The following is a 19,843-nucleotide window of genomic DNA, read 5'->3' on the forward strand; positions in this document are numbered from 1 at the left end:
GCAACGAATTACAGATTCACCACCGTCCGACTTAAGGAAATTCCTCCTCATCTCCTTTCTAAAGGTACTTCTTTTTATTCTGAGGCTATGGCTTCTGATCCTAGACTCTCCCACTAGTGGAAACATCTTCTTCACATTCACTCTATCTAGGCCTTTCACTATTCTGTAAGTTTCAATGATGTCCCCTCATGCTTCTGAACTGCAGTGAGTACAGGCCCAGTGCCTTCAAACGCTCATATGTTAATGTGGAGCAATAATTACTAACCTCCTCGGAACCCACCACGGGTGAAGCCACGAGATGCCTGCCCGCCGCGATTGTCAAATCGGTTGAAGTTTCCGCGCCCGCGGAAGCCTGAAGACCGGTTGTCGAAGCGTTTATCGGGGGGAGGGCCGGCCCTCTTTCCTTCATCATTGTACTCGCTCACCAGCTTCTGCGACTCCTCCTTCTGCAGCTCCACGTAGGACACGCCATCGAGGAACTCGTCCACCACGGGCAGGGTGAAGTTCGCTGCATGCCACAAAAGAGAAGACAAGACACAGCGAGAAGGTACAAGTTAATGGCATCACCCAGAACTGGCAAAACCTATAAATCGAGCCGCCACAGGACGGACCTTGGCGCCAGTGTGCCAACACCACTTGTCACTGGGAGAAAGCAGGGTTCAAAGAAAATAAAGGTGCTGCAGACTCCAGAAAACTGGTTCTTAATTTCCATTTGGCACAAAATGGAAACTGGTTATCATCAATGCATTTATGGATATCACATCAATCGGAGAATCTGGTGATCCCCATAACATTCTCAGTGTACTGACCTCAGCTCTACAGTACGTCTGGCAAGAGGGAAGAGATGGTGAAATGGGTTTGATGCGGGATAAGTAACAAAGGATGAAGGGGAAAAGAGCTCTCTGACTTGATGCTTTTTTTTCCTTCCAACTGTTTTTTTATATTTAAAAAAACAGGATTTGCATTTCTAGATTCCTACCTTTCATTTCTAAAACTGCATGATCAGGAACATCCTTCCCTTCCTCATCAGTGCGCTTTATTGTTCGTTCTTTTAAATCGTCATCCGTGGGACAAATTACAATAGCCTTGCGTTGAAACCCTTCAAAAGGACGCATTTTTCGTCTCTGTGCTGATCCATAAACATTTGTCTAGCAATGGTGACAAAGAAGAGGCAAAATTGTTGATTATTTGTTGCTTGGCTTGCAGACAATGAGGCCTGTAAACGACGAAATAAACACTTTTACCCCCTCATAGCTCACGCTTGCAGGCAGGGTGGCCACCTCTGCTCTCTCTCTCTCTCTCAAAAGAAACTTACCACTGGATTTAGAGGCTCCGTACTCAACGTTTTAAACGTTTACATAAATCCGACGTGGGCTTGTGTGCAAGGCGGAAAGAGATTTAAGAAGAATCCTTGCTGCTCCTTAATTTGGGCGATACTAAACCAATAATTCAAGATAAACGGCAAGAAACTGGAACATTAACAGTTGCTGTGCAATTTGCCTATTATTTCCAGCATTTGCCATATATTTATTTTACGGGATATACAGATTTACAGTTTACACCCCAGCAGTATGAACATTGACTTCTCCAATTCTAGGTAGTCCCTGCTTTCTCCTCCCCTTCCCAGCTCTCTCTCAGCCCACTGTCTCCGCCTCTTCCTTTCTTCTTCCCCCCCCCCCCCCCCCCCACCCTCGTTGAAGGGTCTCGACCCGAAATGTTGCCTATTTCCTTCGCTCCATAGTTGAGTTTCTCCAGCATTTCTGTCTACCTTTTATTTTACGAGAGTTTATTTTCAACATATGGTCTTAGGTTCTACAAATTGATATTCGATACAAATTGCCAAACAGGCGATCTCAACATCTGTTAAAGGACTCTGAACACTTGGTCCTATGACAGTAATTAAACTATTACAAAGCAAATTCAACAAAGACTAGGCAAAATGAACAACACTACAAGCATCCCCTGCACAAAACCGTTCAATTTGACTAATACAAAGTCCAACTGGCTCACAGTTTAAATGTGTATAATTATAAATCACAATTAATGAACAGAAAATGTTGGTAAAGTAATTTTGCTAGAATACATCTAAAGAAGGGTCTTGACCCGAAACTTCACTATTCCTTCGCTCCATAGATGTTGCTTCACCTGCTGAGTTTCTCCAGCATTTTTATCTACCTTCGATTTTTCCAGCATCTGCAGTTCCTTCTCAATCATTCATTGCATGTTCCTTTTCCATCATTTCACCTTAAAATTTGTCATTAAAACTAACAAGTACTAGTTTGACAAATGTATCTGAAAATGGGGGCAAGTATTTTTCTGAAATATCTGTTCAGACTCCTTTTGGTTCCAAAGGATTGTAAATAATACCGCTAGTCCATCTAGAATGATGATGGTTGAATAGCTGTCCACCACACAAGTACATCATGATTTATTGTTGTTATTTGTATTGTGGAACTGTATTCCACGTTGCAATTTGCTGGATAAATAATCCTAGTGTTAACAGGGCACCCTGTTGTATGTTCAATCATGAGCAACATTTAAGTAGACAATGCTGTGTAACTAAACAACCAACTCTTTGTTAGTCTCTGCACTGCTTGCAATTCAGAATATGATATAATGGTTTAATGATTAGGGTTTTTAAAGACCAGCTTGTTTTGCACTGCACAGAAACATTAGTATCCATATCAGATCTGAGGGGCTGCTTGTTCCTGACATTATGAAAATCCTTCCATCAGCAACTGCCCACAAGTGCTACCTGACTACAAATAACAATAATCCTGGTTGAGAATTTCAGCCTTTCTGTGCACTGAATGAACCAAGCAACACACAACCACAACTCTCCCCAGATCCAACACCATTGAATAGAATTATTAGCAGATCATTGAGCCGTGCAGCACAGAAACAGCCCCTTAGGCCCACACCAATCATCAAGCGCCCATCTACATTCAACATTTTTGATCATTGGATGTGCTGCCCACCTCCAAATTGGCCACATCAATACAGCCAACCCTCTACTAATATAGTAAACACACAGCCAGGACATAGCTCCAGCTTTTTAGAAACACTGCCTCACTTGAAGAAAGGCAGCTTGCAATTAAAAGTATCACATCAAATGGGATTTAAAATTACACTGCCCACTTGTGTCCATGCTTTGTTTAGTTTAGAGATACATCGTGCAAACAGTCGCTTCGGCCCAGAGTCCATGCTGACCAGCGATCCCCGTACACTAACACCACCCTACATACTAGGGGCAATTTACATTTTTTCTCAAAGCCAATTAAGCTACAAACTTGTACGATTTTGTTGTGTAGGTGGAAACCGGAGCGCCCGGAGAAAACCCATGCGTCATGGGGAGAGCGTACAGACCCTGTACAGACAGCACCCATAGTCAGGATCGAACCCGGGTCTCTGGCGCTGTAAGGCAGCAACTCAACCACTACGCCATTGTGCCTTTTGTAATTCATAAAGATTCCTGATACCCTAATACTCCAGATTTCAGATGATTTATTAATTGAACATGCCGGTGAAAAAGTTTAGGTTTTTGTTTTCCTCTCCCCTAGATGAGTTCTTTTCCATTTCTACATTCTATCCTATAGCTTGTGGAATAAATTTTGTTTTTCCAATATTCACACTCAAACTCATAAGGCAAGGCAAGGCAAGGCAAGGCAACTTTATTTATATAGCACATTTCATACACGAGGCAGACTCAAAGTGCTTCACATAAAAACATGTCATACAATAAATGAAATAATAAAATGAAATAAAATAGAAGAACTAAAAGAAAAGAAAAGCAAAATTAAAAATGCATTATAAAAAGTGCAAAAGTTAAAAGTGCAATGTAGTTAAGATTTAGCTGAAAGCTAAAGTAAACATAAAAGTTTTCAGTCTTGTTTAAAAAGTGGTCAAAGTTGAGGCAAGTCTTAAATCTTCAGGAAGTTTATTCCAGCTATTTGTTGCATAGTAACTAAATCCTGCTTTCCCATGTTTTGTATTTACTCTGGGAATCACTAGCAGATTGGTTTCAGAAGATCTTAGCGGTCTAGAAGGCTTATATAGTGGAAACATGTCAGTGATATACTTTGGCCATAAACCATGTAGTGATTTATAGGTGAGCAGCAGGATTTTAAAATCAATTCTCTGACATACAGGGAGCCAATGTAAGGATTTAAGAATTGGTGTAATATGCTCAAATTTTTTGGTCTTTGTTAGAACTCTAGCAACAGCGTTCTGAACAAGCTGTAGCTGCCTGACAGTTTTTTTTTGGAAGACCTGCAAGGAGACCGTTGCAATAATCTAGCCTACTATTAATAAAGGCATGTACAAGTTTTTCTAAGTCTTGAGCTGACATGAGTCCTCTTAATCTTGCTATGTTTTTGAGGTGATAGTAGGCCGATTTTGTTTGATTTGATGTGACTGTCGAAATTTAAATCTGAAACCATAATGACCCCAAGATTTCTGGCTTTGTTTGCAGTTTTCAGGGACAGAGAGTGAAGGTGTTGGGTTACTTTAAGCCTTTCTTTTTTAGCACCAAAAACAATTATCTCCGTTTTGCCCTTATTTAGTTGGAGAAAATTTTGGCACATCCAGTCTTTGACTTGCTCAATGCACTGGCACAACAGATCTATGGGGCGATAGTCATTTGGTGATAGCGCTACATAGATTTGAGTGTCATCGGCATAGCAGTGGTGGTCAATATTATTATTTCGCATGATTTGCCCTAGTGGGAGCATGTAGATGTTGAATAAAGAGGGCCCTAAGATCGAACCTTGCGGTACTCCACACGTCACGTTGGTTGGTTCTGATACAAAGTCGCCAATGGAAACAAAATAGTTCCTATCTTGTAAATATGACCTGAACCAACTTAAGACTGCGCCTGAGAGCCCCACCCATTTTTCCAACCTGTCCAAAAGTATTGAGTGATCAACAGTGTCGAATGCAGCACTGAGGTCTAATAGCATTAATATTGAAACTTTGCCAGAGTCTGTGTTAAGACGGATGTCGTTTACAACTTTAATAAGAGCGGTCTCGGTGCTATGAAGAGGTCGAAATCCTGACTGGAAGTTGTCGTAGCAGCCAGTTGAAGCCAGGAATTGATTAAGTTGCTGGAGGACAACTTTCTCAATGATTTTACTTATGAAAGATAGGTTTGAAATTGGTCTATAGTTGTTAATAATAGAGGCATCTAGGCTCCGCTTTTTAAAAAGAAGTTTAATAACTGCAGTTTTCAAGGCTTTTGGGAAATTGCCTGATTGAAGAGAGCTGTTAACTATTTGCAGTATGTCTATTGCTAGGCAGTCAAAAACATTCTTAAAGAAGTTGGTAGGTAAAGCATCAAGGCAGCAGGTGGATGGCCTTAGTTGTGTCACCGTTTCCATAAGAGTTTTAGAGTCTATGACATTAAAGCATGTCATCATTGCCACGTTACCTTTGCCTAAACAGGGTGGTGATCCAACATTTTTGTTTGAAGCGGTGATATTAACTCAAATCAAAATCTACAGTTGTCAAAATACTTCTGCTTTATGCTTCTAGTCAGAACCCAGTCTTCCAGAGACCCCACTGAACATCTAGGACCCCATCTTTGTGCACTAGTTAAAATTCTAACATTTAGATTTTTTCAGTTGCTCCAGCCTCCTTTTGCAAATTCCTCCAGTTTCAGCTTTGCCTGCACGCTTGATGGCCTGACTGTAACCAGTTACACGTGAACCTCTTCCAACCGGATTTTAATCAGGATAACTTCCAATTCCTCACTTTCTTCAAACTTATTTTGCATTGCTTGCCATCCACTTCATTTTTATCCACTCCGTTTGCAAGACAGCTAAGAGGCATTATCAAATCAAACATGCACTTGCAGAAAATTAGTATTTATACCCCTCCCCTATTCATCAGCATTTCTGTGTCATATGAATATACTCATTACTTTTCATTCTCAAAATGAATTAGTTAATGCCACACACACTGAACCACAGATCACCCTGACCATCCTACTCTAGAGTATTTTACTTTCTTCCTTGCAAACTTCCATTTGTCCCATCAGCAACGGCTACTAAGCAACAGTTACTATTTCTAGCTTATTAGCTTACTATCTCTATTACTACATCTGTAAATACCGAACTGGCCCAAGCTATGACCCTGGGGTCCAGAATCAGTTGTTACCCCACCCTTCCAAAAGCAAGTAATGACCATCTCTAACTTAGTTTCCCACCCATTCTTCAATCTATCCTCTTGCACCACAAACCTGAGTGTGTCAGCTGTGAGGCAACAATTCAATACTTCCTGAAAAACCATTCAAACTATGCCAACGCTATTATCCAGTCTACCAAAAACTAGTGCACTTGTGAAATACAACTCATGCAAGAGCTGGCTGCCTGGACCACCCCAAGTGTTTCTGGTGATTAAAGATTTTAATCCACCTGATCACAAGAATGTTCTCAACATTCACCCTGGTGTAACTCATCTGCCAGCTTACCATTCATTTTCTTCAAGAATAAATCAATATCGTGGTTCATCTTTGGTCCTTGGCAGTTTTTGATAGAGAAGATTTAGGAGTTGTGTTTAAAGTTCCTGCCATCTCCTGTGGCTTGCGTTAAGAGCCAATGGTGCATGCACCAAAGTCTAATAACTTATCCACATTAAAGGCTAGCCTGTTTGAGAAATGACGTCCTTTCACACTATTTTCCTGACATGAGAGAAAGAAGTATAATAAAACAAATCTGTCTCCATTTCTAATCTTCCAATTTGGAATTTCTCAAGAAATAGAAGAAAGCTTGCAAGGTACCTCGAGGTTAGTTTAATTCAAATGTTCATATTGAAGTTACAGACAATAGGGTGATTTCACGAAAGGTCACTGGAGCATAGATCCTCACCCACATGACTGCAAAATCCAACTAGGGTACAAGCGTCACTTCCGGTACATGTTAGTGATGTTGAAAACGCGCACTTTCACACCCGTTAAAAACCGCGAAAACGGCCCATTTTTGAGCTGTAAATAACTGTGCCAGTCGGGGTGACCGTGAGACAGTTATCTAACTTTACAGTCCAGAAGATAGATAAAAACGAAGGTAAATACAAGAGGGAGCTGAAGGGGCAAAAACAGCGGAAGTGGTTAGCGGACATTCGCCGCGGAGATATAAAGATCGAAAATATCGGGAATTATCGCGTTTGCTCGCTGCATTTCATCAAAAGTAAGGCATTATTGACGTTTTATCTTTATTCATTTGTTATATGAAAAGTTTTAAAAGTGAAAAATCCGTCAGTAAAATTGCAAAATCGCCCATGGTTCTCAGGTGGGTTTTAACATGCAAAATGAAAACGCCTCTGAAGCTACATTTACCATTAAAATAATCGTAAACTATCAATGCGTTTTGAAATAAATTTTACTCAGATGCAAGCTAAGGAATGGGATAATTGTCAGCTGGCTCACTGGGTGCCCAATCAGGAATGGTGACATCATTCCATGCTGCAGGCTTGTCTGTTATTAGATGATAAATAAATAGGTAGTTTGGGTGATTGTGCAGGCTTTAAACAAGAAACATTGAGAAATATATTTTGGCAAATAATAAAATGTCCTGATTTTGTCCAATTAACAGCTGACAATTATCCCATGCTCCAGTGACCTTTCGTGAAATCACCCTATACTCAATTTCGGCAACTTTCCATCACACCACCACTCACGTACTTGGAATAACAGATCTTACTATTTTTGTTGGTATCCCATTTTATTCTAATCTGTACCAGCCTCTTAGTATTATTACCACCAGCTTAACAGAAAGATTTACTTAAAACCAAGCAAAATTTGGCTGAATAGTCCATTCCCCATCTAAATTTAATTCTTAAGCTTGCTTTGTTGGAGCCACTTACATTTTTTGAACTTGTGTTCAAGTTCACACAGATAGCTTTTACAGTTTCTGAAGACTTATTTTCAGAGTATTCATCTAAATATTCACAAAAATACCTCTTGGAAAATTAATTTTAGAAAGTTATAACTGAGATAAAAATTAAAATGAAACACAAAGCACAATTTGTTAAATTCAAAGACAAGCTATTTCAGCTCGACCATTAGAATATGTTTTCTCTTGGCATGAATAGGACTACATAAAGCAATCAGTTTAGCCAGCTAATATCAATCTAAAAATCTAAGTATACGAAATGAGAAAGCACAAATTCCATCAGGTTTGCAACGGTATACTTCTAGTACAAAACAAACATAGCATCCTTCAGGGAACATACTTGAAGAACATGGATAGGTGACATTTCGGGACCGGACCCCAAACATCACATATCCATGTTCTCCAAGGCTCCTGCTTGATCTGCTGCGTTATTCCAGCACCGTGTCTTTATCTGCGGTAGATAAGCGCACCAGTATCTGCGGTTTCTTGTTTCTACACGACTTCCTGCAGGCAGTTTTCCAACAAGCACAACTATGCACAATTCCTTTTCACAGTACTGCTGGCAACATACAAGCCACAAACCGACACAGTAGCGGAAAGTTTATTAAATCTGTTCAGCAGTAGAATTAGATTGTAACTCATTTCCATTCCTCAAGCACTTTTACGCTGGGGTAGAGAACAATACCAAGCCATTTTCAAAAGTACATTTAATCTTCTCTGAAAGTCGGCATATTAGCAATTTGAGCCACCATAAAATCTGTCTGATTTACATTTAGAATTCAAAATCTTTTCACACCAGCATTGTAGAAATTATGGAGCAGCAAAGAATGCAAAACCTTGGCAGTAATGAACTGCAACAAACACATCAAACATGCACGTGAAATTCAGAAACTGCACAAAGCTTTAACGTATTTCAAGGAGCGATATTGTGATTTCTTTAGGGTATGTGGAAGATGTAATTATTTAATTCATTTATGATGTAAGAAATATGCTTCTAGATTGGAGAATATTTTTTACAACAATCCCATTAATTTTCTCAAATTTAAAAAAAAAACAAAATTCAATGAAATTACATCAGGACTTTTGAAAATAGGACAAATTGAATAAATATAATAGACCACCTTTGTGACACTGACAGCACGTAGTTGACTCCGTTCTAGGGTGTGGTTGGAACCTGGAAATATAACTAGGATCCCATTCTTTACAGTTAAATGGTCAAATTATTCCCCAAAACACTGCCCTTAAAAAGAGTCTATTTATTGTTGATCCTGCCTGCAACTCCACATACTTACCTCTACTCGCCAGTTCTTCAACAGAGCATCTGTCCCAGACAAAAACAACATACAACTACTTACCGGGGTACTTACAATTATCCTGCGCCAAAGATTATTCTTTAGACCAGTACTTACCATAGCCATCTTGCAGGTTCTGGAAAGTCAATGTTCATTAGTATTAACTTACCTGCACACCAATTATTTAACAATCAACAAAGTTCCAATCACTACCTTTATTTTACAAATTATTTTACTTTAAAACTCATTAACAATGGAGATCATCACTTACTCACCACAGATCTTTTACTTTCTAAGCAGCACACCATTAAATCTTGATTTTTTAAACTTTTGTTCTTTACTTCGTGTGGATATTTTCATTTGATCCCCAAGCAATGAAATAAAATCCATCTATATTTACAACGTATTCACAAAATGTTACAAGAGATTTACTTATGATGCAACGTCATGTTAGCGTTATTTTATCGTCGTATGCAAGCTAACTCGGGTATCTCATCTAATGTGTCAGAGATCCATGGAAGCACAACAGTACCTGATCAAGAATGTAGTTGCGTTTCTTGCGAGCTGCAATCTGGATGAGACGGTTCAAGCACTGTGTGGCTTGCTGAATGAGGACGTCCCAACGGCCAGCATAATTACGTTGACGCCGAAGTCCCATCACCTGTGAAAATGGCAAAGATGCCTGTTGAAAGGATTCTTTGGCTCTCAGTCACCACTTTTTTTCAGTGAAAACTCACTGTCTTGTAACCAACGCAACTGGGGTACCCCATCTTTGAGAAAATGTCAGCCAATCTCGTCTGCTGAAGTCATCAAATGTCCTTTAACCAAGCTTCTGCTTTTACAATCCCTGTTCCTGACAAAATGGGGGGGGGTGGGGGGGGGAAGGAGAGACAATTTGCAATTCATGCAGAGGAAGCACTTTTGACATTCATAGGAATGACGGATTAAATAACATTTAAGACAAGTTCAGCCTACCCGCAGCGATTATTCAACATTTGTGAATGCACCTGTATTATGGTATTCTGTAGCAGAATAAAAAAATTGAAAATATCACCGCATTAACTGCAAACTAATCTTTGACCCTCATACAACACTAGTGTTAGAGCTTTATCACAGAATTACAATTCTACTACATTCCTCCCACATTTGGACAAAGGCATGTGAAAAATCCAACCAGCATACAGAATTGCTAATATACAGTTACCTCCCAAAAGTACTTTTTACATGTTCACTTTTTGTAAACTTCATATTTGCAAACTGGGCCAGTGTTTACAATATTGTTGGGAAAAGCAGAACACAATGAAGTCATCATCAGAGCTCCGTACAATTCAGGACATGTTAGAAAACGGGCCACTCCACACGCTGTGTAGCTACCTTCATCTTTTCCATTATGGCGTTTGTCCCGAGGATGTTGTACTTCTTCCGTGGGTTGCTGGCCGCATGCCCTGCAGCCCATGTTGTTTTCCCCGCTGCAGGTAGGCCAACCATCATCAGGATCTTGAAACAAAAAGACAACATTGTGCACTTTCAAGGTATGTCTCTTCTCATTTTTGCCAAACAACAATTATCATTAGCATTTATTCAATAAATGAAGCCTTGCAAGAACTTTTATTGCATCTCCAGTATGGAAAAATTAATGTTTCCATTTTGGGCAATATTAACAACATTTGACACTAAGTACTCAAAGAATTCGTCCAGTGGGGAGCTGGAGACACGGAGTGGAATAATGAAAATATTAAGGATGCAGTTCTCTTCCTATTGTGATTTTCCAATTATCATGTTTCTACCATGGCAAGCAACAAACATCCACTGTAGTAAGAGCGGTGTTAGGGATGGTACAGTGTAGTCACGGAGCCTGTTCATGTGTACCTGTCAGCACAGTCCCATAAACTTAATGGGAAAGAAGTTGTTGACACAATGCTACATTCCATCCTATAGTCAATATATTGCTTAGACATTTGTATGCACAAAATAACACATATCTGTGCATTTCATCAATCAAGATTTATCAGTGGTACACAAAAAAGCTGGAGAAACTCAGCGGGTGCAGCAGCATCAATGGAGCGAAGGAAAAAGGCAACGTTTCAGGCCGAAACCCTTCTTCAGATACTGTTTATGGCTTTGGTTTAATGTTGTGCATCTAGCGGATGCAGAGAGGATGTTTCCAGTAACGGGAGTTTAGGACCAGAGGACACGGCCTCAGAATAAAAGGACTGCACCTTGAGAATGGAAATGGAGGAATTTCTTTAGTCAGAGGGTGGTGAATATGTGGAATTCAGTGCCACAGATGGCTGTGGAGGCCATGTCATTGGGTAGGTTTCAAACGGATTGATAGGTTCTTGATTGGTGAGTGTGTCAAAGGTTATGGGGGGGGGGGGGGGGGGGGAAGAGGCAGGAGAATGGGGTTGAGAGGGAAAAACAGGAGAATGGGGTTGAGGGAAAAACAGTTCAGCCATAATCGAACGGCAGAACTGACTCGATGGGACGAATGGCCTAATTCTGTTTCTATGTCATGATCTTATGAACTAAATAGTAATTATCAGCAACTCAATATCTGAATTTAAACCATGATATTAAAATTAAGCAGATGGCCTTGGAATCAGAAACAGCACAAGAACATCCTGTCCAATAGATGCAGAGATAGCAAAAGCAGAATTGCAATCTTTACAAATTCTCTAAATTTTAAAAGGAGGGAGGGAGGGTGTGCGTGCGTGCGTGTGTGTACACCTTCCCTGCATGGAGGGACTACAACTAGAGGGGATTAGTTTCAGAATGTGGCCTGCTATAGTTGCTATTTCTCCGTAACCAATCAGCTATGCTGTGGGGGTTCAATAGACTGACTCAAGTGTCAGAATGCAGTGAGTGGCACAATGGGACAAATTAGGAATGTATAATAACAGCAAAGGACCTCAAACATGAAATGTTAACAGTTTTGCCTTTCCGCAGATACTGTCTTAGCTGACAGGGGGTCCATATTCTTCTACTTTTATTTCAGAATTCCAGCAACTGAAGCTTTTGATTTTCAATGGATATCTTGTCAGCAATATCCAAACACACAAATGAACAGAAGTCAGTATTGGGCAAGTTTAAAGAGAGACCTGAGGTGGGAATTCAACAAATACCTACTTCACACTCTGACTTTGACTTTGGTGCTGCTGTGCCTGTCATCCGCTGATCCAAGGGCACATGCTGAATGTATGTGAATCCATCGGGAATTCTGCACCATGGCTCCTTCTGCCCAAAGTTGAATTCTATGGCGCAGTTTTTTGACAACACATGCGGGAACAATGGACGTCCGCCAAGAGTTGTTTTCTTGGCTCTGAACGCAACACCAAGCCACCTTCCGTTCTTCGTATAGGACATCTCCACATCTTCACCAACGTCATAGTTCTAAAGATGCAAAGGACAGTAAAGCTGGAATGTTCAGCAATGAAATGTTTCAGAACTGGATAAAGCAGCAATTACAAGCCAACAACAAATTTGCTTTCACACCAGCCTGCGGGTGCTGCCTCGGGTAGAGTTACCAGCCTGCACCTGGAGACCAAATGTTATTCCTGGCAATCTACTCAAGACTTAATGTGACACAATGTTTTTTTTTAAATTTGTACCCTCACTGTAGCTAACACTATATTTGGCAAAAAGAAAAAAACAAATTGCTGGAAGAACTCAGCAGGTCAGACAGCATCTGTGGAGCAAATTCAAAAAAATCTGCCCAATCCACTGAGTTACTGCAGCAGTTTGCTTTTTGCTCAAGATTCCCACATCTGCAGTTCCTTGTGTCTACACTATATTCTTCATTTGGTTTCTTTTTTTCTTTTGCAGCTCATGTATGGTAATAGTTTGCCTGGACAGAATGCAAAACATCAGTACACGTGACAACAATAAGCAAGTACTAACACCAATAGATGTTTTGATATTAAGGGAACCAAGGGATATGGAGTTAGCACTGGAAAATGGTGCTGAAAGAAAAGCTCAGCATGATCTTATTGAATGACGGAGCAGAAGTGAAGGACCACTTGTCCTGCTCCGAGTTCTATTTATGTTATGTTCTTAATACAACATAGATTCAAGCTGACCAGCACAGACCAAATGGTTGTAAGCTCCATCACAGATTGATGTATGAACCTTGTGAATAACCACAAACCATGCTGGGCAGCAACCACCAACTCCAGGGGAAGCATGCCAATACAATAGTTACTACAGTTTACCCAAAGACATTCGGTGGGCGGCGCGACTCTCGTCAGCAGCGGCCTCTGCAGTCCGTCTGCGTTTTTATTATTTTATGTCTATGTTTTTATGTAGTTTTTGTTATTTTTTGTTGGGGTATGTGTGTGGGGGGGTGGGGGAGGTGTGGGGGGAGGGGGTAACTTTTAAATCTCTCCCTGCACGGGAGACCCGACCTTTTCTTTGTCGGGTCTCCGTTGTCGTTGGGGCTGCAACGAGGAGCGGCCTCCAACAGGAAGACCGGGGGCTGTGGTGCCGACTACTCACCTCACCGTCGCGGAGCTGGCCGAGTCCAGAGCGGGTGGAGCTGTGGTGGACGCTGCTGCGGCCCGACCCCCGGAGATTCGGTGGCTGCAACTGCGGGTTTGGCGGACAGTGACACCGGGAGCCCGCGGGTCCCTGGAGGGAGACCGCTTTTCGGGGCTTCCGCAACGGCGACTTCTCCCGCCCGAGTTGCGGGGTTGAAGAGCTCCTGGAGCGGGGCCTTACAGCACCGCCCTGCGCGGCTTGGAATGGCCGCGGGATTTCAAGCGCGCGCCGGGGGCTCTAACACCGGGTGATGCGACCTTGCATCACCCGGCGTGGCTTTAATGGCCACGGGACAATCGCCATCGCCCGCCGGGGGCTTTGACTTTGACTTTGACATCGGGGGGGGGGGGGGAGTGCAGTGGAGAGAGAAGTTTTTTTGGCCTTCCATCACAGCAATGTGATGGATGTTTATGTAAATTATGTTGTGTCTTGGGTCTATTTGTTTGTAATGTATGGCTGCAGAAACGACATTTCGTTTGGACCTCAAGGGGTCCAAATGACAATAAATTGAATTGTATTGTATTGTATTGTTGTATTATTCCAACTTGAAACCGGTCTTCTAATATCCTGCAACATTTTAATTATCTTTTGTCGTATTGCTCTAAAGGGAACATCAAGCTAATTCAAAAACAAGTCGTAGTCAAATGCCAACCGTCACCTGTCACACCAGTCTTTAGGTTTAAAGAAAGAGAATATAACACAATGCAGCTACAAGATAGCATTTTAAATAAAGAATTGACTTGTTCAAATCATAACTCCAGGAATCCCTGCTTGTGGCCTTGAGTGAAATGGTATTGTCAAACGTTTAATTCAATTATATTTTCAATACTTACAATTAGACACCCCATCACATCGTTTTCAGAAAATCGTTCCCCGTAGTCCAGAAATTTGCAGTTTGATGACTTCTTTCCTGTCCCTCCAAACCCATATGAGAATGCTTCCTCACCTAAAAAGGACAATTAATTTGAGATTTGAGATTTGAGAGGCTAAATAATAAAACTTCACAAATTTGCACGATCAAATTCTGGTGATTTGCTGGATGTGTTTTTATAGCCAATCAAATATGCATCTTACTGACATTGGATGTATGAATATGAGAAATATCCTGAAAATATTTGGGCTCGGGTTCAATAGCACTCATGAAAATAAAGCAATATATAAAATTCAGTCCAAAAAACAAAACAGTAATCCAAGACCTGGCATCTTCCAGTTGCATGCAATCACGGTTAGCATGGCAGCCAGCACTAGATCATAAAATGTGTGACCAATAGAAAACAGACATGCAATGTGGGATAAAATATAGAATTCAGAACGGAAACAGGCCCTTCAGACCAAAATATGTGCTGAATGGTGCCATGGTAGGTCAATAAACATATTCTAGAAAAAAACTTACACTAAAATCTCTGCTTCAGTCACAATATTCAGACTATTATAGTACAACACGGAACACGATAAATTGAATCCAACAACATCAATCAAATAATCGAACCAAGACCATGTCAGTTGAGAGGATCAATTTCAAATGACATGGCACTTTTTTTAAACCAACCTCAATCTATGGAATGTATTATAGATCAACAGGATGATGGGATACATTTTTAAAAGACTCAGCTTAAATTCTATTTGTAATTCTCTTTTTCCCTTCCAAGAACAGGATACCTGCTGTGTTACTCCAGCTTCTTGTGTCTGTTGATGAACAGGTAGCTCTGCAAGAAGGATTAGAATGGATTATCTGATTCTACAACTAATTGTTGAAGTGGGTGAGAGGCCATTAAAGAATTAAAAAGCAAATGTCCCCATCAGGATTCTGGAGGAATGCGTGGTGCACAGACGTCAGATGAGCTAACCTGCAAAGAGCAGCCTGCTGCATTGGGATATGAAGATGGTAAATCACTGCTGCACGAAGCATCACTATCTGCTGAGAAAGGAACCACCAGCACATGCTTGAGAATTCTAGTGTTGAAGAATTATAATCTACATCTAATATCATGTACAAAAAAGGAAAAACTAGTAAATAAAATGTAGAAAACCACAGTCAAGTAGAGCCCATCTTGAAAACAGAGCAATGAGTTTGCTCCTCGATATGACAGATCCCGTCTCATCGTCCAAATATTTTACTTTTTCTTCAGTTTAGTTTAGAGATACAGCGTGGAAACAGGCCCTTCAGCCCACATCGACCAGCAATCCCCACACATTAACATCACCCTATACTCTCCAGGGACAATTTTACATTTATAATACCAAGCCAATTAACCTACAAAGACCTAGTCTTTGGAGTGTGGGAGGAAACACAAGATCTCGGAGAAATCCCATGCAGGTCACAGGGAGAACGTATGAAGTCCATAAAGACAAACACCCGTAGTTAGGAGCAAACCCGGGTTTCTGGTGTTGGAAGGCTGTAGCTCTACCGCTGCGTCACTGCGCCGCCCACAAGGACACAAAAATCTGTGCCATGGGAAACACATCCAAAGCCAAGCAACAGGCAGATGGCATAGAACTGCATGCAGTCCTACAAGCCTGGCACGGTTCAATGCCTTATGGGAGACTGAAAATTCTGAAATCTCCCACAAGGAGAACCAGGAAAAAGTAGAATAGAACAGTAGACCAGTGAGAAACAAAAAAACAGAGCTTCTGTACATAAGTAAAAGGCAAAAGAAGATCAGCCGAAGTTAATGTGGATGTCATACAACCAAGGCAGGACAAGTAAGTAGTAAGTAAGTAAGTACATTTTATTTATATAGCACGTTTAAATCAACTCGCGTTGAAACCAAAGTGCTTTACATAGAAGAAATCATTAAGGTTCCGTACATCCATAGAAAAATTTAATACAGAATAAGAAAAGAGTAGAAAATGTTTTATGTATTTTGAGTGACACAGAAAATGTTTGCAAGACAGTGGAGGTCTACTGTGAACAAGCAGCAGAAAGTCTTCTACAAGATGGCACACAAGGCGCTATTAAACAAAATTGTGAATGATTTGAGAGTAACATACTGGCAATATATTGAGGAATAGTTAATGGAGAGAAAACACAGTAAAATAAATGTTTGGGAGCGTGTGATACTGCAAGGATCTGCAGAAGCCCCAGCTGCTCACCATTTATAGCGCTGATTTGGAGGGCAGAGCCAAGGCAATATCTCCAAGTTTGCTGAAGATACATAACCAGGTGGCTATAAATGGGCTAGATGAATGATAAGGATATTGTGCATGGAACAATGTGGAAAAACACAAGGTCACCTCAGGTGATGGGGAAAAATATAGAGGAGGAGGATATTTTATTTCAATGACGAGTGATTGGAAAGTGTTGGTTTTGACAAGTCACAAAACTTTACGTGAAGCACGTGAAGCACAAGTGAGAATGCAACCAATATATTGCACCTCTATTATGTGAGATTTTGAGTGTAGAGATGTCAAGCTATAACTTCACTGGGCGCGAGGCAAGACTGCGTTTGTAAGTGGCCAAGTCTAGTCTCCCTTACAATGGATCCACTTCTGATGGAGGGAGTACAGGAATGGTTCAGTGTTGATTCCGGGGATGGAATAAGAGTTGTACTGGTGGTCTTCACAGGAGGAGAATGTAAGCAGACGGCTGGCTGTTAGAATTTGTCGAATGAGAGGTAATCTCATGGAAGCATACAACATTCTTACAGGTTTTGAAGGATAGAAATGTTCCCCCTGGTGGACATGTCTGGAACCAAGAGCAAGTTCAGAGGATTGAGAGTGACCTCATCATGTTTAATTTTTTTTTACAAGCATATGGCATGGTAGATGCAGAGTGGGTTTTCCTGGATAGGATGTCTTGAATCAGAGGCCACAATTTCAATGTAAAGCATCAGCCTTTCAGGGCAGAGATGAAAAGAAATGTCTTCACCCAGGGGGAAGTGAATCTTTGAATATTTTTATTGAGGGATATGGTGTTACTGCACGAGGGTGGTACTTAGGTAAAAAGCTAACGAATGGTGCAGCACTCACAAGAGGCTTAATGGGCTACTCCTGCTTCTAAAGTTCTTCATGTTCTCAGTAATGCTCCCTCACACAAAAAACTAATTATCTTCATCACTCCTTTCAACATTAATACTTTATTGCCATCACTTAAGGTAATAAGTGATAAGAGCAGAATGAGGCCATTCAGCCCATCAAGCCTACTTCACCATTCAATCATGGCTGATCTATTTCTCCCTCCTAACCTTCACCTCATAACATCAAACAAAGAAAATTACCAACATGTATGAGAATAACCTCCTTATTAAAAAAAAGAATTCCTCCTCTGTAAAGCATCAGTAATGTGGAAACTGCCGCTTCTATCAGCAGCCGTGGCAAAGCTTACAAACCTGAACAACACCATCTATCCAATTACACGGCCACCAAAACAAAATATAACAATGCTCAAAAGTTAATTACTAGCAAAATCTGTTTTTAGACAAGCCTGATCAATCTGGAAAGCTATTTCCATTACATCTTAAGAAGACCAAAATATCTAGAAATTCATTGAGTGTATTTTACATCCGGTCACAGACTGATTCGACATTTCAATGCTTATGACAGCATAGATTGTGGTGGTGCATCACTTCATTCAATTGCCGTTAGGATCTCACTGGATTTGCACAATGAACAAATGCATAATGGAGATTCCGGGAAAATAACTTTCACCAACTGCTTTCCCTCAATGTGATTTGAATTGACGGGCACAATATAATATAAAAAGCTAATATCAACGTTGATGAAAGTGACGGGTGTTAAGTCAAAATAACAAAGCAAAAGGGATCAACTGACTACTTGGGATCAAAGCAAGTCAACAGCCAAAAACTAATGTTGTACACTTCAGCTGGAAGCATAAGTAGTAATTGCATAACTAACAAATAGACAAGAAATCTAATGATAAAAGACTGCATTTAGTACCTTTCTAAACTTATGTCACAGGATATCATTAAAACCATGATTTGAACAGAAAACAATCTAGTTTAGTAATAAGATACCCGATGAGATGGCTAATACAAAGAAAATATAGAGGAACTAAACAGACAACATCTAAGAATTAAGAATAGTCCTGCCAGGAAATTAAGAAGCAAACCCAAATCAAAATATGGACACAGGATAGAGCTCGATTTGTCAAGGAACTGCTTTGGTCTTCTTTCAGAAGCTTCTGTCAAGAAGCATGCCAATGGATTTGGAACGCAAATCCCAATGTGTTAGAAAAGCCTGCACTGCATCCGATTGTAAGAATAATGCATAGCAAATAATCTAAATAAATTCCTTTTACTTTCCATTCTTTTCATAAAAGAACTCAAATTCTTGAAATGAATTTGAACTCAAAGTAGGCGTCATCACTGACACAACACTAAATTGTGTTAGTTTCGAAGCATGATTCTCTTTCAGTTCGCATAATGGATTCAACCGAATAAGCTTTGACCTAGAAAACTAGTTGGCACAATACTTCCACCAAAGCACAGCATAAATCCACATTGTATAATCCAAGTCACTTATTTAGATACCTGAAACAAATGAAGGGTTAAACATAAAACAAACCCCAAATCAAATTCAATATAATGAATAAGCATTTATGGATTGTAAAAAGATTAGAATTAATTTGCTTACCTAACTGCGTACTGCATGAATCAAGTGACCAGCCAACACGAACGACATGGGGATCAGGCTCGGTTGAAGGAAGATGCTTAACTGGAATCTCTTCGTTAATCTAGAAACAAAATTGGGAATTGCTAAAACTTAATTAGTATTACATACTAAATTACTAACTGAATTTAAAAACGAAGAATGACAACATAGATTCTGAATTAAAAGAGTCAGTTCAGCAAAGAGCACAACAATCACCATCTGTGTAAAACTGTTTCTACAACAATTCAATGCTAAATAGCTGATTCACAAATCTGGAGTTCATTTCCACTACTGTTTCTCTACATATTACTAATAGATTGCTTATTTCCTCCTGTCACCAAAGAAACATTGCTTATATCTCAAACACTGATCACTGATGCAAGGGATAAACATAATATTAAGCTATTAAACTGGAAGGGCATAAAAACCAACTGTCCTCCATATCCACACAATAACTTCCAGCAAAAGTCAATGGATAACTATTAGAAAAGGGTACCCAAATTAAGATTCTATCTTTAAAAC

General features: G+C 40.3%; 1 protein-coding gene across 2 annotated transcripts in view; it reads right to left on the reverse strand.

The window, feature by feature from the left end:
• Positions 1–19,843, reverse strand: part of hnrnpul1 (heterogeneous nuclear ribonucleoprotein U like 1) — a 45,096-nt gene that overhangs the window by 6,494 nt on the left and 18,759 nt on the right. For both annotated transcript variants that reach the window (XM_033014428.1, XM_033014427.1), the window contains exons 6-12: positions 19,304–19,403; positions 14,545–14,657; positions 12,305–12,568; positions 10,553–10,675; positions 9,711–9,839; positions 980–1,148; positions 266–508 (exon numbers count right to left, since the gene is read on the reverse strand). In XM_033014428.1, coding sequence (XP_032870319.1) covers positions 266–508; positions 980–1,148; positions 9,711–9,839; positions 10,553–10,675; positions 12,305–12,568; positions 14,545–14,657; positions 19,304–19,403 — 1,141 coding nt within the window. The remainder of the gene's footprint in view (positions 1–265; positions 509–979; positions 1,149–9,710; positions 9,840–10,552; positions 10,676–12,304; positions 12,569–14,544; positions 14,658–19,303; positions 19,404–19,843) is intronic.

Source organism: Amblyraja radiata, chromosome 41 (genome assembly GCF_010909765.2).
Source record: "Amblyraja radiata isolate CabotCenter1 chromosome 41, sAmbRad1.1.pri, whole genome shotgun sequence".
NCBI lineage: Eukaryota > Metazoa > Chordata > Chondrichthyes > Rajiformes > Rajidae > Amblyraja > Amblyraja radiata.